Raw genomic sequence first — 23,192 nt, 5'->3', positions numbered from 1 at the left:
TATTGATAGACGGGCGCCAGTGTTAGTACAACATAAAACAGGAAACAGAATATGGAGTTAGATAGTTATCATAAAGATGTGTGCATGATTCCAACCATTCATATTCGTAATGTTAAACATTGGTGTGTCAATAAAATAGTTGTACACAAAATTCTGCTATCATATACACGAGTCTGAGAAATTGTTTGGGTTAGGATTATTTTTATGTGAGTTTAAATCTAAAAGCTGTGAGTGCAATGTCTTGAATACAACTCTAATTTCTATGACTACGAAGTCTTCATTGTGAACACAAATTCAAGTTTGTGGGTCACATGGAGGTCACAGGGGAAAGTAATCGAACCATGATTTCTCCAAAAGCGCATGTGCCGAAGCCACAGATGACTGACAGCAGTGGTCTGGGTGGAGCTGCCAGCTAAGGTGAAGCATCACAGGAAAAGTAGGTGTACATCCAATATTTATTTCATAAAAGTGTACTTTTTAAAATAACATTTTTTAAGTTAACAGTTCATAGACTAACAGACTTACTGCTTTAGCTTGCAAGCTAACAACATGCCAGTGACGCTAAGTTATTGCTTGTATTACTAGCATTGGAAGTTGGTTTAAGTGCTAGTAAATTAGCACTGATCTGCAAAATATGAAACACATACAATAACGATTGTAATCAAGATATGACTTTTATCGATTTATAAATTGTGTCAATTGGCAAATAAATTCGTCCGGTTTCTTTTCCTCTTTGCTAACCCTGCTCTCAGTCATGTGTATTTGTTTACAACGAAGCCGATATGGCTAACGGACCATTGCTAGGGACACCGCTCTGATCAGAGGAGCACAGATGGAAAGAGGCTAAAGAGAAGTTATGCGGGATATTTGCCTTATGTTTTATTTTTTTTTTACCTTAATTAAACAGCTTCAGAGTAAAAGTGCTGGTTAAATAAATGAGAATGGAACCTCCGACCTGGTGTCCCAGCTCTCGTCTCTGCAGCACACGATATAAAAAAAGCGGGAAAAAGCAATTGACTTTGCATGGAGCAGATGATAACACAGTCACAAATCAATATAGCTCCGCAATTTAAAGGCTCTCCCTGTATGTATGCACCTGGCTAGAATTGGGAACAAGGTATGCAGTGCATGAGTGTTGTGAAAGTTAACCACGCTCATGTTCACGTCCATTAGTTGCAAAATGATGTGTTCAATTTACCATTCACAAAAACATCCGTAAACATTCAGCATGTTCATGCACAACACTGGGAGCACTGCAAGATTTGTACATAACAGAACCTGACCGTTAATTGCTGGGCCAGCCCAAGTCTTATTTTATCCATTTCACTTTTCTGCTACCAGAGCCAGGAGCAGACTGGGTAATTGAACAGGCCTAGGTCCAAGCTGGGCCAGCCTCGCTCTTATCCTGGCTCGATTGCCTCTTTTCCCATGGCGGTCACACTGCCCTTAGTGGCACTTGGTCCAGCTAGTCTGGCAGGCTGGTCTAGAGATGCTGTAGGCAGTGATCCCTGCGCTTCCATCTCTGTTGTTGATGAGAGTATCTCTGTCATAGGTCATACATGCTGCTGTAACAAAGGCAAAAAGACAACAAATGAAAACAAAAATGTACGGAGCAACTGCATCTGCATGCACAGAACATTTCTTTAAAGAAGAAGGTCTCCACAAAAAATGCCTAAGCAATTTCATGTCATCAGCAAATAGTTTTCAGAGAGCTCACATAACCAGATACATGTGACAAGGCAGTTGTTTCTTCATTTACGGGATCAGCTCACAACATGCAGACTCGCTTTACTCCCACAAACACCTTCCTTGTGGCTGCAGCCACATTCCCTTTACTGTAAGTTCCCACCTTCATCACCCCGATTAGTGTTTCTGCCTCGGTTCAGATGGCTCAAATACAAGATTATTCTCCCAATAAAACTTTTATTCTAGACGACTTTTAATAAACAACTTTCTCTTAATCTCTTTAATTAGATTTTCTGTTGTGACTAAAATCTGGCTCAGTGTTGGCAAGTTCAACCCACTGTGTGCAGTCCCTTTGCCAGACCTCGACTTCTTTGGGCCCTCTAGCAGCCCTGGCTACACTATGGGATAAGCTCATATTCTTAGAAATTGTTTGAAATGCTGCCATTTGCTCCATGACTCCATTTCAGAGGTGTGACTGCTTCAACACTCTAATGCAGCAATCTCTTCGGCTGTGCAGCCCGGAGGAGCCATACCAAGTTTAAAAAGGACTTTATTAAGGACTTCTCTGGCACGCCTAATATTCATATTTCTCTGCTGTTCTGGTTGTTTGATGAAAAAAAATTGTGTCCTTGTCAACTGTTCAAACTCTGTATTCCTCTTTGTGTTTCCCTACCATTAAAACTGCCAGTCAGTTCTCAAACACTGGCCCATCTCAAGTTGGTTAGCGATTAGCATCCCCATACGTATGGGCATCAAAGAGGTGGCTTAAGGTTGTGGATTGGTCCTTATACAAATGTCTTCCACCTGGAAGGCCTGAGTTTATGTCCTGTTACTTCCTTAAAGGGTAGAATGAAAGCTAAGTTCTTTAAGTCATTTTCATGTAATGTAGGGTGACCAAGCGTCCTCTTTTGCCCGGACATGTCCACTTTTTACGTCCTGTCCGGGGCGTCCGGCCGGGTTTTATAAATTCACGAAAATGTCCGGTGTTCACTGTTTTTCATAGGACCAGTACACATGCACGTAAATTGACCGGCGCTTTGCACACAATTTTGCGAGACGTAATTACCAAGAGGCTGCCTTGTGGGCGGGTCAGCACCGCGCACACACACAGAGAGACAGAGAGAGACAGAGAGCAGAGCAGACAGAGGGCAGATCGAACAGCGGAGCAACATTTCATGGGAAATGCCGAAGCGAAAGTGCAGCTTCACAGATGAACTGCAAAAAAAAATTCCGACGTACCGTCCCGGTCAGGACAGGTGGGAGGCGGAGTGCACCGTCTGCAATGCTGGCACATATGTCTCAGTGTCTAACAAAGGTGCTGGAGATCTCAAAGCTCAAAGCTCAAAGACAACTAAAGATGAAAAGTATAGATCCTTTTTGTTTGTTAAGTTAGTATCTTTGTGAGACTCTTCTATTATTTATCTTATTGCAGTTATTAAGAGATATATTGTTGAAGCTACATTTTCTAACAGAGGAGTTCATATTTAGAACATTATTCCCTATTATTTATTCATTTATTTGAAAAGAGTCTACGAGAGCTATTATTTTGTTACAAGTTTTTACAGATTTCATTTTATTTTATTACAGAAGTTAATTTTGCACCATTGAAGCATAATAAAGCATGTTCATCAACCTCCGAGAAGCCTGTCTGAATTTGTGTCTCGAGGCCATGCCGATTGTCCTCTTTTTTGGAAATCAAAATATGGTCACCCTATGTAATGTCAGTTCTACGCACTTTTGTTAGATTTAGGTGCAGTAACTACTGCTAAGGTTAAGAATATAAAAAAAGCTAAAGTGAAAGGTAAGAAAACAGTGATCAGCCATAGCCATAGAATGTGCTGATAACAACTTTCTTGACCTACTAGTAGGTGGAGGAGGCCCCTACTTGCCCATACAGATCAATCATAAGCGATGGTAAACCCCCATTTGGCAGTTTGATAACGTCCGGATTTGGTGGCCTAAATTTAGCTTGTTGTATATGATGTCTGTATACGAAGGTTTTGGCACAAATAAAAAACTGGGTTCAGAGGAAATCAAATTGTATCGTGGTAGAATCTGTTTTACATGAATTTATGGGGCTCTGAACATCCACTTCATACTAAATATCTTGACCCAAATGTCAACCATGGCTCAGAGATGCTACTATGTTTGTTTTAGAGATAGCTGCAGGAAGGCAGTAGGGAAATGGAAAGAAGATAATCTCATGTGTCTCATGACTGTCCTCGAACTAGTCTGATGAAATACCATGAGGCTGCTAGAACTGTAAACACAGAGCATTGCCCTGGCATCTGTTATTGTTGTTTGTATATATTTGCTTATCTTGAAATAACATAATGAAATATGATTTTAAACGTCAGCTTATCCTCCTTTTTGTCCTTTGCACACTGCTATTACCATCCTTGAAAAAGTAGCCTTCACTACTGACCTTTTCTGGATCAATTATAGTCAAGGTCGAGTGCTCTTCATATTACATAATCTGCTTTTTAGAAGGGCCAAATGATTATGCTGCTGATTTTTGATTCATGCCATTTTAGATGACAGTCTAAGACACTTAACATTTGGTTAAATCCAGGAAAGAGCTAAAGATATTGGGAAGCTTTCATTTTATTTGTGCTGTTTTATACAAATCGTATGTTGCATATAATCTTTTTTTATATGTGCTGACCTTGGGTTGTATTATTCAGAAACACAATGTCTCCTTTTATTGCTACACTGATGATTATGTAACACAATATTTTCTGAAGCCAAAGTAATATTACACACTACATGGAAGCACATTATTAAGATGAATAAAAACCTTTTCTGGCTTGTTCCAGTCTTTAAAATGGAAACCTCAGATTGTAATAGCCTTAAGCTTCATGCCAAAAAAAAAAAGTGATTTATTTCTTTTTTAAAAATGTAATTCCATCCTCCATTTTATGCAGGGTTGATCACTTGCGTTGGTCATTTGTTCTTGGCTTTCCTGAAGCTGATTATATGGCTGATTTCAGGTTTTATCAGGTTGGAATGGGTTGTACCCTAATTTATTTCAGCTCTCATCTGGACAAATGTTATTATGTGTCCCTTGGCATTACTTTTCCACTGAAAGTCAAATTAAACAACAAAATACATTGCTTCAGTTGAAACACTAAGTTGGGTTAAAATGAATGCTTTTTTCTAAGGCTAAGAGACCTTTGTATGAACAAACAACTTATGTGGTCACAGTTTGGAGGACTTCTTAATTAGCTATGAGCTGACCTTTTGCTTGGCTTCATATTTAACATACAGACATAAGAATATATTTTCATCTAACTCAAGATTTCATTAAAAAAAACAAAAAATGTCAACCTCATGGTGGTACTATCCAGTAAAATTCAGAGTAAAAGTCAGTAGCATTCATTGTCTGGGGACCATGAATGTCGGTAAAAACAATAATGGCAATAGTAATAGGATATTTTAGTCCGGACCAAATATAGGCCAACAACTGACTAGCATTGTCATCTTTAGGCTCACACTCTAGCTAAAAACGTGAACATAAAAAAAGGAAAAGATTTAATGAGGAAACTCATTGTTTCCTGTAGATCTCCCCTCTCTTACGCGCAGGACTACATGTGGTTGTAATTCCTCTCAGAACAGATCACTGCGACTTTTAAATTGCAATTCCGATCATGATGGGCTGTTTATTGTTCATTACATTAGATTAATATGGGACAGCTGCTGCTTGGGGAAACATATGAATGCGTTTGCATGGATTTTTGGCGCCATCAATCAGCGGCCCTGCTGGTTTAGTGGTTTCCAAACCCTGCCCTCTGTGAATCACCGCACTGTATCCTTCTTGACACCCACTGGCTCATGTCACATTTGGCAAAAGGATACTTCCAGATGCTGAGACAGATTACCAGAGCTTTCTTTTATCCATTTATGTGGCCCTCACTTTATCTTTCCTCTCATTTATCACATTTACAACCTGTGTTAGTCTTCTCTCTAGGATTTTATGCTGCGTTTAGATCCTCGAGGAGCTGCTGAGCTGAGCAAGATCAAAAGAAATGGAGTTCTTAAAAGTGTTGTGATTGTCCCATAGAGCTGGCACACCTCAGAATGAAAGCCACCTCAATCACTGCTTGAAATGTGCTCACTAAAACAATGGCCTTTTTAATTAGACACAAGAGAGGCCACCAAAGACATTACCGGGGGCTAATCTGTTCCTCGTCTCATTTGGGACCATAACAGAGATAAGCAGATCGTTTTAAGGGCATATTTTCCTCATTCCCACAGCTCAGACCTGAGTATCAGATTCTTTTCCAGCATGAAAAAACACGAAGATGTCTCATGCTTTGCTCTGAGCTCAAGAAAAGGAAGGAAAAGTGAAAGGAAAGAGAAGTCACAGGATTCAGCTGAGATTTAGTAGCTTCAGGGCACAAGATTTACGAAGTCATGAGGAGCAGGGTGCAAGATATGCTACAGTATGCTTGTTAAAAACATTGCAAATATGTGCTCTGCAGTATTTATATATTGGGCTGGGGAACATTCATGAAAGGGGACCAAAGTTACCTGTTTACTACAATTGTTACACCTGTTATTTCTTATAATGCATCGACCCATTCAATGGCTTTCTCCACCTTCTAGTAGTCTAGTTGTCAACCAGTTCAATGGCTGGTCACGGTTTTGTTACATCTCACTTTCATTTTTGGACGTAGATTTTGCTAAAGTTAAGTTACATAACTTCAAATAACAATGTTGACTTTTGGTTTCACACAGTACACTAACATGTGTCTCCTGGATCAAAGTCCAGAAATTAGTTAGACCCATCCATCTCTCCTACTACCCCTCCTAAATGGACCTTGTTGTTCTTTATACTCTGTATCCTTGCATCGGCCTTTGCTTTTACTGGAGTGTTGCTCTTTCCAATGTTAACTAAAATGTAAAACTCACTAATTAACACAATATGAATGAATTATGAATCTGTACTAGCCAACTTACCTTGCATGGAACCTGAATACTGATATCACAAGATCATGTGAGAATCGTCCTATTTAATGTTAGGAAACACATGGTTTTAAACAGATGGCTAGCACTGTGAAATGGAACTACTTGATTAGATTAAGGCAGCAAAACTACTATCGAAGTTTCGAAAAAAGGATCATGGTTTGGGTTTAAATTACTTTCATTTGTAACGATGTACTGATTTCCTTATGTGACATAGAAGGTGGCATTGTTACATATGTACGGAAGTAAACTTAAAACTTAAATAATTAAGTTCAAATAGCAATGTTGGCTTTTTATTTCTCAGGGGATGTAAACAGCCATCTCCTTGATCAGAGTCCTATGTTTCTGACCCATCCATCCCTACGCTGACTTTGTTGCTCTTTTATACTACTTCCTTGACTCCCTTCTTTCCCCCCGTCATAATTACTACAGCCACTAAAGGTTGCCAATAACAACTGTAATAAGCTGCTCCTCCTGGCTAATCATTATGTGGGTTACAAATGGATTATAGTACATTGATATTTGTAGGTATAGGTAGGAACAGTAAATGAGAACAGCTTGGCCAACTTTATTAATCAGCCTCATTGATAATTCAAATCCTTTCATATCCACAGTGTTACCCCACTGAAGCCCATCTCTCTTCACCAGCACATTTTGTTGGAGCCTATCAGACATGGAAACTGTATTTTCAGTTCCTGAGCAGCAGAGACAATGAGGTATTTCTTTGCAACAATCCAGCCCAGGGCTGAGTGGGTCTGAGAGATATTAAAGCAGAGTGACAGATCTAATTATCACCTCCCCACTTCTTCTGCTCCAACTCTGATGAAAAGTACTACATTACACCAGACATCCTATGCCCTCAAACTAACTTTCACCTTTGCTAATAACTAAGAGTGTAGTTATTTGGAATACCTGCTGAGGGCATGTCTTAGAATAGATAGAAAGGGATTTGCAATAAGGCTGTATTCATGAAAGGAGGAGAACATTATTATTCCAATGCTTGCTGTAGTAACTGTGCAAATGCCCCCCACCCGCTAACTCTCACCTTTCCCCCCTCTCTTTTTCCATGTTTCTCATTTTCTTGTCTTCGATTACATAATGATCCAATGTCACTTTTGAAAAATTTTAGAGGGTGTTATGGTTCCCTATGGTGTCTCCTCTTCCCCTCCCTTCCCTCTCCATTTTGTCCTGTTTCTGGAGGTTCCACTGTTACTCATCAACCTCTGGGTCTGAAAAGTAAAGCCAATGCAGAAGTGCCTTAAAGCTGCATTCTTTTGATTGTCTATCAGGGGGTGACTCTACTGTTTACCAAAAGAAGTCTATTTGTATGGCAGTCTATGTGAAATCACCCCCATGTGATGTCACAATCTTATAAGACAGACTGGTCTCCCCTCAAAAATGTCAATATATAAGGCGTTTGTTCAGGCAGCAAAATACAACTCACATTTATGTTTTAGACTGTCCTCTGACACCATCTTGCAGACGTAGTAGTAATGATTGGCGGTGATTGAGTGAGCTCCGCTGTACCATGAGCCGCTTTTGACAAATGCTCATATGTGTCGATTTGTGTGCTATTGACAAACGGTCGATTCTGTCATTTTAGGTTGGAGATCTATTTGTATGAGAATGCCGACCTGGAGGGAGAAACAAAGCTGCTTTCTACTGTCCATAACTATATTTGCCAAAATATCTGACAATTGTAGTTTGATTGGATGTACAAACTGAAAATAGAGGCAAGCCAGGGCTGTGTTTCTACAGAATTCCATCTCAGAATGAAAACAAAGACAGGAGAAGACTGTGTATTTATGCAATTAGGTGTGCTGTTGTCCCCGGGGAGAGCATGCTAATGTTAGCTGACTACACTGACACTGAAACTGATCACCCATAACAATGAGTCAAGCTGGTCGTCCCTCATATCTCCAAACTTAATCCAAGCTCACTTCATTTCAATTCTGTCTGTCTCCAACTTGGTGGCGTCTGTTTTGACCATGGAGATGTGACGGCTAGCCTGATTGCAGTATATAATCAACATTAAGTAGCTATTTAACCTTCATTTTGCAGATTAATGATTTCTTGTCCTTCACATCCCAAACAGTAATATTGACTCATCCAGATGAGAGATTCAAAAGTACTTGAATCTTGGCAGCAGTATAAGGGATGGATTCTCCATAAGATATTATGTTGTGTAACATGAGGCAAATCGCCAAGTAGCAGCAGGGATGTAACTGTATTAAGAGAAGAAGATTACTTTATTTATCCCGCAATGGGGAAATTCACCCTCTGCATTTAACCCATCCTAACCTTTAACCTTAAAATGCTGCAGTGGGAGCTGTATGTGGGTCACATATGCCTAAGACTTGCAGTCACCAATCATTCGCAATGATTGGTGAATGAACTGATTATAGTGATTCCATACACTGAAAAGAACTGCCGTATATATATATATATATATATATATATATATATATATATATACTTCCTTGTGTTAGCTACCATGTTGGTGTTTTGCCCTTTAGTCTTACATGGCTAACCAAGCTAGCTAGCTTTAAGCAACCTCCTCATGGTCACCCACTCATCCTAATATGGTCACTTCTGCTTCCAAAGGATCAAGGTGCTGTTGTCCAAAATGTGAAACTTGAGGCCTCACAACAGTAGTCCACAAACCAATGGGTGATGTCACAGTGACTACACTTCTTTTATACAGTCTTTTACTCAAATTGCAAATGGGATTGTGATGGGGCTCCAGAGACTATCCTGAATAGGGAGTTTTGTTTGCACAAACATGCCAAGCAGCACTCTCAGACAATACTAACTGGAGAAGACCCACTCTGCTGACCTCCCTGCCACTCTGCATCTGCTGCCAGATTCCCTTTCACTTCCATACAAATCACTAAGAAAGAGGCGGCAGGCCCCATTCTGCTGGCAGGATGTTGTGTCCCCCCCTGTGGATCGCTATACTAACGCACAGCTCACACCTTGCTGTGCTATTAGTCCACTAAACTGCTTTCTCTTGTCTTGTCTCTTTTTGTCTCACTGTGTGGTAACTATTCATGGATACTGTGTGTCATTGAACTAACGGACTTTGTGTGTGTTCATGTGGGTTTGTGTGCTTACATATGCATCCCTGTTTACTGTACGTAATTCCTTTCAAGCAGCGGTTGTCGTGGAAACCTTGGTCAGGTCTGGTCTGCAGCTGCTATCAAAGAGTGAAGCATGCTGGGACATGTGTTGATGAGGGTTGGTTAATCATCAGTCAACATCATGTCAGATCTGAAGCCACATGACGTCTGATGGCTGTACTCAATTTCCAAACCATGGAACAGTTTGTTTATACAGAGACAGACAATACAGTACGTCAAAGATGTTACAGCTGAAATGTTGCCAAAAATCATCTTTTGCCTTATCTTTCCTCTGTATGGGCTAAAGGTGGAGGAAACCATTAACATAAATTGGGATTTGCATTATTTTAAGAACTAGCAATCAAAGGTCAAAGAGTAGAACTGAGTATATACAACGCACCATCATCTGTTTGTACTTGAAACTAGGAAGATAATGATAAACCTATATTATTCCATCACTGGTGGACTCAGGGAAATAGTAGTGGGGGGCTGCTCCCTTGGTGCCCTCAAGTTCCAAGGAAAAGGTGCAAGAGTGCCTTATAGATACCCCATGGTAGATAGAACATGATAAAGTGCCAAAGGGTGCCCTTCTAGTAAAGGATAAATATATTACATTATGTTACTCGTTGCAACAAAAAAGTAATCTGAGTAGTCTAACCCCCAACACTGGTAAGGGAATATGATACACGTAAAAAATCCCCCACAAAATAAATACCAATATTATCAAAAATTAAACAGTGTGAATAATATGTTTGATGCAAAATTGGGAGGGAACACATTGTCATTGTTAAAAAAAAAATACAATCCCTATTTTATATTCATAACATTGTCAGATACATTAAACACAAATAGAGGTCAATGAGGGCAGCTGTGCTATGAGGTTGACTGTTTTGATATTGAGAATGAATGATGGCAGAAAAAGTAAGGAGCAACAAAAAAAATCAAAAATCCAAATTAAGTAGCCACAAAGCTACTGGAACTGTATTTAATGAACTGCAATTTAATATTTAACAACTCACAAGTATATCCAAAATGTGACCACTAAAGAACAAGATGCTGCGCTCATTTCCATGGGCATTAACACAGAGATCCTGTAGACACTCTGCGTGAGAGATGGAGGAAACAGCAACAAATGTCCCTTAAGTGACGAGGCCTTCAAACAAACGGCAAAAAGAGGGTTGTTTGTCATTGCCTTCCAAAATGATGAACGACCTGGCTCTGATCCACAACAGCGACAACATCTTTTGTCAGTGCCTTCTAAAATCAACACCATCACAGAGGGAATTGAAAAAGGTGCTTTCTGATGTAGTAGTACAGTGCCCGTAGGAAGTATGTATTCGTATAATGGGAGATCAAGTAGATTTTTCAGTTATGGCCAAATGAGGTTATGTGTGAAAGTGGGATGTACAATGAGGTGTAATACTCATGCGTAGTGTTAATATACAAAGTGTATATTGGGTAATACATGGATGTACATTGAGCTATAAAGAGACACAGAAATAGTTATTTTAAGAAAAAGAAACTGTGAACATTGTGTGAACAATGTGAGTAAGGGTTATAAGGTGTGTTGTGGAATGTGTAGATTGATTGAACTACTGTGTTTCATATATTGTGGCTATGCAGACCACTACAACGTCTGCATATCCATAAAACATTAACTTTTCATAAGGTATGCACACCATCCAGCACATACACATTGAACATTGATATTCGCTGGAAACTATTCAAATATTATTGGAAAATCGAACCTTGTAGCACACTTTAACACTCCGAAAGATAGGTAGGCTAAATAGACTTACAGATGAGGTGAATCAGGCGTGGAAATCCAGAGTGCATTGGGTTACTGACCAGGTGTAGGCCTATCACACAATGGGGTGGAGCTCCCCTAAAAGGTGTGAGATCAGAAACAGTGCAATGCTGCAACACGTCCTACGGAAATATTGATATTTTGAAAAATTAATTCAAAAATCTTCAAAATCAAGGATGCACACCTCCGTGCCATGCGCAAGCCACATACGAAATCTTTGGTCAGTCTAACTAACGGTCAGCGAGATATGCCCTAGACACACACACACACACACACACACACACACAGACGCTTCTTGCTTTTATAGATAGATAGATAGTGTGATAGAAAGTGTGTTTTTCTTATGTTTATGTCCCCTAAAATGTTTGACAAGTTTGTCATAGAGAGTTTTCACATTCCTTTACTGAAGGGGGAGATGTCTGTGCAATTCTCTGCATCATTCAAACGGGAAGCTAATAAAAACCTCAAAAAGCCAATCAAAAGCCATAAAAGAAACCTGAAACCTGTTGATGGAAACAAGTTGTGTTTCCATCAACACATTTCTATGTGCATTTTGAAGATTTGCATGAGAAAAGCTTGATTGCAACGCCAAAATTTGACAAAACTTGACAAAACTTGACAAAACTTTCGAAAAATGCGCATTAAGGTTTTTATACCCGCTTAAAGTAGTTTTGCTATTGTGGTTTAGTTGTTGCATTTAAGTTAAATAAGTTCTGACGTAGCGAACATTTAACTCACGACTGATCAGCTGTTAGTGCTCTGCCGGTCAAGACGAGCTGACATGAAAGAACAATCATAACTTGCTCAATTGAATCTAATTCCTGAAGACTTCTCTTCATTTCCTCTTGTGGGTGGCCAAAATTGTCCAAATTGCAAACTCTTTTTTGTTGTTGTTTTATCTCTCTCACGCATCTCTATTTCGTCTACTGTTTTCTCTTGCTCAATCTCTACTTCTTCTACTGTTTACTGACGGATTAGCCTACAGCAACACATTACACTGCCATATTCTGACCAAAGTACGTTTATGTGGCTTTGTTTATTGGCTGTAGACCAGTTGACTGATGCGATATTTCCAAATTTCGCTTCAAAATTTGCTTTGATGGAGACACAACTACAGAGTAGATCAGTTATCAGTACAGGGAGCGAAACACACTTCTTGAGAGAACTGTTCTTGTAATATAAAATATATGCTGTCATTAAAATATACCGTTTCCACATCCATCCAAATATCTACATTTCTTCTTATGAATCTAAAAGTATTGTCAGAAAGTATTAAAGTTCACCAGGGGCTCTCCAGGTCTAAACAGGTCAGAGCAGAAAAGCATCTGTCGTATGCATAGCTCCCTCCGATATCAGTTGACCTGCAGCCAACCATGAGCAGCACCACATTATCTGGCAAAGTTATGTAATGCAATTTTATGTACAGACTGTCAGAGATGCACCTTAATCGCGTTACTGCGGGCCAAAGGATGCTTTCATGTTTAAAGGTTAAGGCCGACAGAGTGGTGGCTGCATTATTAAAACAGGAAGTAAAAGGTATTGTACAAAGGAAGGATGTTCTAGCAATGCATTCAAGTACAGCACAAACGTCAAGGCAGCCAAGGAAGTGCTCTGTACCTCAGGCCTTTCCTCTGCTGTGTATCTGCAAGGCTACATGACATGGCTCCGGTAAAATCGGGTCTGATGTTTCTTCCTGAAACTTGTCTGGCCAGTGTCCAGGTACTTCTCCTCTTACAGCCATGTCCCTTGCGTGACAAAAAGCTGTTAGATATTGGTGCAGTGATGTCATCCCAGGGGAGACGTGTTACCCTTATCACAGCTTTTTGTCAGAATAAGAACAAAAAACTATCTATTGACTTTTAATCCTTCTATGTTGTCAACTAATCATTCAGTAATATTATATATTTATTTGTTTAAAAAATATTTATTTATTTATCTGTTCTGCCTGTAAATAACTCTATTTGTAAATGTATTCATTTTAATATAATGCAATGCATTTATTGTTACCCCTTTATTCTTCCTTAATCTTTTCCGTATTGCTTTTTCCTATAATACATTTTTTTTTAAATGAATGAATAACATCATATTAAAATAAATGTAAAAAAATACAGAAAAAATAGATCCATCTATATGTAATAAATAAATAATAAACAAATACATATTTAATTAAGATATATAAATACAAATATTTAAAAATAAATGTTAAAATCAATCAAAATGCTTGTAAGTATTGTTTTATATTATGTCTTTATGTTTACACATTTTTTAACTAGTCCTTCTTGTTCTAACTCTTATAAATTAAATGGAATTGCTTTTTTATGTTTTATTTTTGATGGGGAGAATAGTTGAGAATAGTTCTCCACTGATTTAACTTATAAATATTGATGAATGCAATCAGGAAGTTAATTTCAGTTTCAGTTGTTTGTGATGTCTTGGAGGTAATCTTGCTTTGGCTGAAGTTAACCTCAAAATCCTGAGCCAGGTTTTTACAATTGTCTGCATAGGTGATACATGAAACCAAATGTGGTTAGCCTCTCATTGTGGTATGAGCGCTTTCCACCAACTGTCTTCACCTCAAATGTGTGCACCCCATGTGTGTCCACAGTGTCTCATTTAGCAAACCAAACCTTGAGGTTGTAGTCCTGATTTCATTTGGATCAACATCCCGGGTAGGCAGGGCAGTTGCTATGGTTAGATGGTCGGAATCACCAAAAGTGATGGGAAAATGGGGATCTTATTACCTGCAAGTTTACTGGATAATGCTTTAACTTTAGCAAGAATGTAGAGAATAATGGATGTTTGATTGTTTAAAATGCATCTCTGTCCTGTTTACAAAAAAGTTATTTAATCAAATCCCTAAATGAATTGCAATTCATCAATAACAAAAGTCTCTTTTCCTCTAAAAAAAAAAAATCATAATGTTTTTCATCAGTACACTACATGCTCTTAAAGGTGCAAAGTGTAAATGTAACCATCCATTATCTTTAACCGCTTATCCAAACTCAGGTCAAAGGGGGTTGGAGCTGATCCCAGCTGACATTGGGCGAGAGGCAGGGTACACCCTGGACAGGTCACCAGACTATCACAGGGCTGACACATAGAGACAGACAATCATTCACACTCTCAGTCACACCTACGGGCAATTTAAAGCTAAGGTGCGTGTCTTTGGACTGTGGGAGGAGGCCAGAGGACCTGGAAAACATGCAAACCCCTCACTCCTTCATTGCTTTGAGGCGAGAGTGCTAACCACGAAGTCACAGTTTTGATGTTATGTCAAAGATGTCTCTGTATTGTGTTGCAGAGATATTGTCTGAAATTTGCATGCTAACCAGCTAACTCCTGTTTTGTATAACCGATAACTGAAAATCACTGTACACTGCAAAAAAGCCAACTTGTATTTTTTGGCCTAAAACAGTGATTTAAGTTGGTCAAACTTGGAAATATAAATTATTTACATTTAGGGCAATAATGTAAGTTAGCACAACAAAGGAAGCCAGTTGTCTGCTCAAAAACAAGTTAGTGAGTTGTTGTTATTTATATCTTTAAGTTGGGGTTCAAAACAAGGGACAATAGTTCCGCTAACTCTTATTTCTTTGTTGTGAAATGCGGGAAAGCTGTGAAATTCATTAGCGAAAGCTAGCGGCTAACTGATGCTAGCGACTAACTGATGCTAGCGGCGCTGCTTGTTACAGCAACAAGAGTAGCCATGAGCGTATCATTGCTAACTCAAAATTGTGGTCGCAACATTAGCTGACATTTCATAGCGGCGTTACACTCATGCCAATTCAGCACATTGCAGAAGTTAGCAGATTAAGGATTAAAAGTTATTACAATGTAAAAGGATTAAAAGTTATTACAATGTAAAATTATAAGTTAGTAAAACTTACAGTTGAGTTGACAAAAATCAGAATTCAGAGTTGAGCAAACTCAAAAACACAACTTAAAATATTAAAATTAAAAATGTTATCGAAGTTTGTTGCCTTGAAATTTTGAGTTCACCCAACTTTTCTTTTTTTGCAGTGTAGTGTCCAGTCTACCCTCAGTCCAACATGGGAGGATATAGAAATAGAGCTACCCCAAGGCCTTGTCAATCATGTTGAAGGTACAGCCCCCAGTTAGTGGCACAGTAAACACAGAGAGGGCTATATGACAACCTTTGACACATCCCAACCACCTGCTCTCGGCAAGAAACCGCGTTCAATTATATAAAAACAAGCAAAACAAGAGTAAACATGGGCAAAATCTGATCTTTTCTCCTGTCATTTTGACTGGTAAGTAACACCTAAAGACTAAATGTATCTTTAGTGCAACTGATGAAAACACAAACAAAACTGAAGAACATTACAAATGGCCTTTATATTAAGTATAGTGTTTGGAATATTTTTAGTAGGAGAACGCAGAACAACAGACCACCGACTAAATAAACTTTACAAGAGTGCTAACAGCATTTTTAATGACAAATCTGATTTAAAAATGGTGAAATATTAACCACATATGCTGTCTATATTGTTTATTATTGATATAAAGTCAACATCTGTTAAGTATTTTTATATACATTGTTATGGCATTATTTTATTAAGACCCATAGAAGAAGAGAATACAAACATAAATAGTAAAAAGAATAAATTTGTAAATTTAAAAAATAAAGAAATATAAAGAAAATACATTTTAAAAATAAGTGTGAAGATATAAAGACATTTATAGGTATTTTTTTAATCCATTTTTCAATCCATTTTTTAATCCATAATTATTTTTAATTATTTTATATCATAACATTTATTTTTTATCCATTTATTTTTTCTTATTATTTTCCCTCTTGCTTTTGCTTTGGCCCATTAATTTTGCTTTTTCTGTAATAAAATAGGCAAAAACATATAAATGACATTATATAAAAACAACTGAATTTGAAAAATATGCAAAAAGAAACATGTATTTTTAAAACATGTATCAAAAAATATAAACAGAATTGAACAAATACATTTAAATATAAATTATTTGATAAAATTTTGTTTTTTCTTTGTATATTTATCTTATTTCTCTTTATATTTCCATTTTTTTCATTCATTCATTGATTATCCTTAACCGCTTATCGACACTCGGGTCATGGGGGGCTGGGCTACTATTTATTTTTCAATGTATTTTTCGATATTCCCACATGTTTTATTTACTTATTTATTATTTGATTTATTACTCTTTATTCCACATTTATTTTTTTCCTTCTTTTATAGATTTATTGTTTTTTTTTATGTCACTTCAAACTCCATTCACCAGACCCAGGAACACTGGTTTGGGAAAATACTGCTTTCACCCAGTAGCCTATACTTCAGGTCATCTAACATTAATTCATATACCTCATTTACCTCACTCTGTCCTCCACAGTGCCATTATCTAAGAGCCTGCAGCTTCAGGCCCAAAGTAAACACACTGGTGTTTGAGATTAAGGGCTGTGAGGTCACCACGGATACGTGATGACAGCTCAAGTCAGAGGCCTGACTCCTGAGGGGTCACCCAGTCTGTCTGCCAGGGGCCTGAAGCGCATGAAGAAGCATGGAAGGTGAAAGAGTGAGTGCTGAGAGCAAAGAATGTGACCCCTCGCTCTCTGAGGATCTGGAACCATACTTAGCCCTATCTTTTTTCAATTATGTTTTTTAAAACATATGTGGAACATATCATCCTATGTGGAATTATATACATTATGCATTTATTTAATTTAATTTTTTTACTTGTAAAAAAAAAAAAAATTAACTTGTATTGATCCAAGTATAAAAAAGTATAAAATGGAATACAGGTCAACAAATATTTGCAATATCTTTTGTTTATTTTTCCTGCTCACTTCCCCACCTCGTGCTCCATAAACACTCCCAGTCGTGGCAGCAGCTCGGTGCGGCAGTGACAGCGTTAAAAGCGCTCAGCCAGTCTCCACCTTTTATGTAAATGCCAGTGTGAGTGAGTGGGACCCGAGGCGGAGAGAGCGCTCAGTGAATGGGGGGAGTTGCCTTCATGGATGTGTCCCTGCGCTCAAGAGAAGGAGGTGTGGGTCTCTGTCTCCAGTGTTTGCATCTATTCGTAAGAAAACCAGCGATAGGCTGCCTTTGGACGCGAACGTGCAATCATGACACGAGCGCCGGACTGTGCAACGAGAGCATCTGAATAATCCATACAGGCGATAAGCGGACTCTACACAAATAAAGCAATGGGTGGCCAGATAACGCGAAATGCCTTATACGGTAAGAAATAAATATTTTTGGCTGTATGTTTTGGGTCTGCATTATAATTTACGATGTATTATTCAGGCCTAGCTTTGGTCATTTGGTTCTGAGTGTTTAAGTGTTAGCTGTGCTCACAGCACTGTCTGTGTTATCAGGTAGCCTACCATATTGCCACTACAGCCTATTCTTTGGTCACAGTTACGTCACTCCGGTAAGCCTAATTAGAATAAGGGGTCTCGAGACGCGCAGCTGTGATCACTTCTAATTAATGCGACGTAACAAACATGATGTCACAACCCCCTCCGGACACCTATATCTCATATTAAACAGTTGTAAACTGTTAGTGTTGTGAATGTGTGCACTCTCAGTTCCAGTGGAGGATGGAAAGTTGCGGGGTTTCCCTCTGCTCTGTGCTGTGGTTCCCCCTCATTAATAAAGAGACAGTGTGTGCAGCTGTGCTTTAAGGAAATCGATACATTGATTTCCTATTGCATTAGCCTGCACGCTTACACAAAGCAGCAGCAGCAGCAGCTGCTGATGAACACCATGATGATTTATGGCTATGAGGAAAACAGCTGACTGTATTGATACAAGAAAAGATGTAGTTTTATCTGATCTTGATGTAAGGTAGTGTTTGTTTGTTTGTTTGTTTTTGTTTTTTCCTAAGTGGCAAATGGTCCTGGGGGTTTTGTATGGATACAAGTCTTTAGGTGTTCAGGTCTGTTGATGAGCTCCAAGGGACTTCAACAGGGAAGTCAACAGTAATGCTTCTGTGTAGGTTCATGGGCAAAATAGGTCAGCTTCAGGCCTGGTGTGTCTTTTCTGTTTGATGCTCACTGTGCTGACAAACAGCAATATACGTCATGATGTTTATTACAATATAAGTATTCCTCTCCCTACCCTCTTCCTTTCTCTATATCATTACTCCATTAGAAGAATGTAATAGGAGTGCATTATGTAAACAGTGCAATAGTAATAGAACTCTCCTTTATTTCTTTTTCTGAGATCAATTTTAGAGGAGATAATATACTTCTGAGTTGGAATGAAAATAGACCTTTTCTATCTGGATTTTGCATGAATATGACTTTACAGACTTTATTAAGAATATTTCACATTCTAATACATTAGTTCACCAATTTTAAAACTGAAAATTGAGAAAATAAAAAATAAAGTAAATGTGTTTGCAATTGACAAATGGTAAATGTAAAGAATAAATAAAAAATAAACATCTAATACCATTTTTTAATCACTCCAATATATATACATATATATATTAGAAAACCAATACCAAGAGACACTCACATGTCAGTGATAGGATATTGCATATCAATGACACGTCTCATATAGCCTAATATTGCTGTTTGACACCAAATGTATAGGGCTATTTGTTTATTTATTAACATTAAGTAGATCCTGTGGTTAGAACAGTAAAATTCCACACACACTCTGGCTTTTCCATGTCATCTTTTTAACTAATCTATAACGACTGAAACTGGAAGGAATATCTAGGGATAAGACTATCCAAAAGTATAGCAAAAAATCTGAAGATTAGCTTCACGTTGACTTTAAACTATAACTTTAAAATGCTGCTTACATGTATGTGTCAATAAATCAGTATTATTATTTCAATAGTTTATTTAACTTAAAATGTGGACAGTTTACATAACGATCATGTTTACTTTGATACCCTTCAGGAGGTTTACTACTTATGTGCTTACTTACATAAGGTTTTGAATGGAGGACTTTTACTTGTAATGGAGTATCTTTACATTGATGTATTGCTACTTTCACTTAAGTAAAATATCTCAGTACAACACTTCCACAACTGTCTATAAATATGTTCTAGACATGTATATAGATGAAGCTATGGGAGTTAAGCCAAGTCCGTGTTCCTGCAGCCTTCTGGTTTCACCTGATCGTTCTAATTAAAGCCCCAAGATTAATCCAATTAGTTTAAGAGGGACAGACTAAGACAGCAGGAGAGGAAGCTATAGCCCCTTCCCTTGGGGATCAAGGTCAAAAGCCTCATACAAAATAGAATACAATATTCCCTAATTAATTTCTGCTGGCTCACCATTTAAATATTAACATTTAACATTAGTTTTCCAGTTCATATTACACCTCTTCAAAAAATGCATGTAAGTGTAAGTGCTCTTCGTGAAAAATGGTAGGATCCCTCAGAAATTCAATTTCATTTCTGTATTTTACATGGCAAGGACACAATTTTGACATCATTTAATTTTGGTTTTTATTTTACATTTAACGACTAAACTTTACCCAAAAGTCCATGTTCGGGTAAAAAACTGAATCCAGAATCCCCCTTAATGTTAACAAAACAAATTCTACCATCACTTTAGAGTTTGCCATTGCACCTAATTAGGGTTGCATAGGGGTGAAAGTTAACCTGGGGAATTTTGGAAATATTCAAACCAAAAAGAACATCACATTTCAACAGATTTAAAGTAGAACTTTATGAAGTTTTGATTATTTTATTGAACAAACAATCCTTTAACTGAACAAAAAAACATGAGTGTTGAGTATTGCATTCAGTAAAATTCGTATATTCAATATTCTGTGCTTCTCCTGCTATGACAAGCCACATTGCCTGCTTTAAAAGCAGTCTGTTATCAGTTTAACCCACACCTGCTTTCTTCTAGTTTCCTGGACCTTCTCCTTTATATAATTGGCTAGTGAAGGGACAACGAAGCTTTGTGAACCATTTGTTTATTTACGGAGCCCACTAGTTGGCACTCTTTGTTCAACAAAGGGCTGAAAACACACTCGATTACCAATGCTAAAGCCTTTTTTAAAGCCAAGACCGCCATCTAGTGGGGTCAGAAATAAAACAAATGGTTCACAAAGCTTCATAATCCCTTCACTAGAATTTGGTCCCCAGTGTCACACAACAATAATAATGCCATCAGTGTAATATCCCTTTAACAGTCCTTTTTATTTTTTTAGATTGTTCACATGACTCGTTTTCAGACCAGAGGTACTTTAATGTAAGGGCCCCTTTTTATTGTGTCCACACCGCAAGAATTAAGAATGATCAGAGTTCTTAAAGTTTAGCCTCTATTTCAGAGTAAGTACTCTCACACCACAAGAGGAACTGTAAATGAAGTAAGTGTACGGCAATTGGTCCAGAGACGTGAATGTATGTTGATTGGTAGAACGCAGCCAATGCAGCACTAGTAACCATCATTTTTCAAAACGTTCATAACAGAAAAGAAAAATGGAAGAAACACAGACAAATGGATTGACAATGACGTCCGGGCTTTCAATCCTGTGTTGAACAGAGTCATCTATTGGTACAACATGATTTCAAAATTTAAACCAATCTTATTTATTTCTAATTGCGAATGGAAAGCCCTTGAAAGTATGTCGTTCTTAACACATACCTAGTTCTGGTGCTGTTCCGCAACCTTCTCAGAACATGTTTGCTTTTTCACAGACTAGAGAGCTCTGTTGCTCTTGGCTTTGTGAGCCTACACTGGCATCCAAACATGACTGATACAACACATTTGTACTGCTTAAGTGTTAGCCTGCTCAAGTGTTATCCTTTGTTGTAAGCGAACACTAGCCCGCTAATGCTAGCCCGTTACTATCACATTGCAGTTAAACAATTCAAATCAAATGAATGATACATGTTTGAGTTGGTCTTGTTGGTCACTATAATCCCGGCCCCAGCCCCCAACATAAGCAGTTCGTGTTTTGAGACCAACAATGATTTGGTGTCACTAAGGAACAAGTTTTCCTGGCCGAGAACCCTTTTGGGTTTGAAAACACCTATACATAGGGGTTTCCTGTACAACTTTCTGTAATAAGTCATGCTTATTTGACAAAATATAGTGATTCAGAAGTTGATTATTAGCCTAAAATCATATTTAATTACAATCGGTTAATATGAATACATCAATTTTAGTAATATAAAAAGTAGCATGCCTGGTCAACCTGTAACCATGACTAAAACTTTAGGTCTCAATGGGAACTAAGATAATAACAATTATTTCTTGATGTTTTCAGTAAGATAGTGAGTGATCAGATGTGCTATGAGTGGATGTGAAACATCCATAGCAACAGCCAGTCATTCATAACTATGGCAGGTTATTCATAAACAACGCCTGCTGACTGCCCTTTATAGACCAAATAGAATCATAGATTCAATAAAGCTATGCGATAATCAGTGCTTATTTACTTTTAGAAAAAAATGTGTTTACAAGTGAACAGGAAGAGTTTGTTTATTCCAAGAAGAAGAAACGGTTAAACTGAATTTGATGTTGAAGTACAAGCGTTGCTATGGTGACCCACAGCCATTGATAGAAAGCTTTTTATTGCTTCTGAGAAGGAAGATCCAAATTTAGTATTGTGTATTATACTTGAGCCCTTCCAGTGATGTTTCCCTACATGCACCAGGGAAATTCAACTGGTAGAGAACTAAAAGTACCTGAAGTGAAATGTATTACCCATTAAACAGTTCCAGTCCCTTTCCTTATGTACTCCCTCTTTACATGTAGGTATGAGAAAGGTGTGATTTACTGAGGAACAGATGATGCTTTCTAAAATTGCACCTCTGCAGGCTGTTGTTCTCAGGTGTGAAGCACCATAGCACATCCAAACACTGTTTGCTGAGTCGGTTGCATAATTGAGTCTGCTGAGTATGTGGGAGCGCCACTTCTGTGCTCCCGATTGACTGAAAGTGGGCCAGCGTCTGAGGCTGCACAGGCTGATTCCATGCAGCGTCTGGCTCCGCTCGATGTGAATTGGATTTGGTATCCAAATGCAAAGCTTCTACCGAGCTGAAGAGAGTCCATATAACAAAGTTTCTGAACTTCTGAGAATCAGATCGGATCACAATAATGTCATGGGATATGCCTCGAGGCATTGGATATTTAATACAGCATGCAGACCACCAGCCAACATTGAAAATATTTTATTTTTTTCTTCTTTCTCTCTGTGTTTACGAGAGCAAGAGCTAGGAAGACAGAGTTTTAATCAGCCCAGAACAGTTGCTATGGAGTAACAGAAACATATGTCTCAGGGTCAGGTGGCATTGTTAAGAGTGTGTGTCAGTGTCATCCTTATAATTCTTAATTCCTCCTCCTCTATTGTGTGTTCTGGGGCAACAGTCCATCAACTACACACAGCATAGAGCCCCTCACATATACATGTCTGCAACCCTAACTGTCCTTTGTCCAGCAAGCATGCAAAATTGTGTGTGTGTGTGTGTGTGTGTGTGTGTGTGTGTGTGTGCACAGCCAGCCTCTTTCATCCTCATCCTCATGACAGGTCACCTTCAAGGCAGCGCCCACATAATGACTTCCAGCCGGTACTGAATAGCATCTTGCCTGCTTTCAGTCAATACACACTGCATATCATTACGCCTCCCCACCAGCCTGCTCTCTTTCA

The 23,192-nt window shown here is 38.3% G+C and overlaps 1 protein-coding gene across 2 annotated transcripts in view; it reads left to right on the top strand.

The window, feature by feature from the left end:
* neurl1aa (neuralized E3 ubiquitin protein ligase 1Aa) overlaps positions 1–23,192 on the top strand; it is an 85,465-nt gene that overhangs the window by 17,747 nt on the left and 44,526 nt on the right. The window contains exon 1 of one of the 2 annotated variants that reach the window (XM_059329871.1): positions 17,575–17,804. The exons of the other annotated variant lie outside the window; for it this stretch is intronic. Within the exon in view, the coding sequence (XP_059185854.1) occupies positions 17,771–17,804 (34 nt within the window). The 5' untranslated portion in view covers positions 17,575–17,770. Of the gene's footprint in view, positions 1–17,574; positions 17,805–23,192 lie in introns of those variants that run through there. 2 annotated transcript variants of the gene reach the window in all.

This window comes from Centropristis striata, chromosome 1, assembly GCF_030273125.1.
Source record: "Centropristis striata isolate RG_2023a ecotype Rhode Island chromosome 1, C.striata_1.0, whole genome shotgun sequence".
NCBI lineage: Eukaryota > Metazoa > Chordata > Actinopteri > Perciformes > Serranidae > Centropristis > Centropristis striata.
This window is presented reverse-complemented; position numbering and strand designations above follow the sequence as displayed.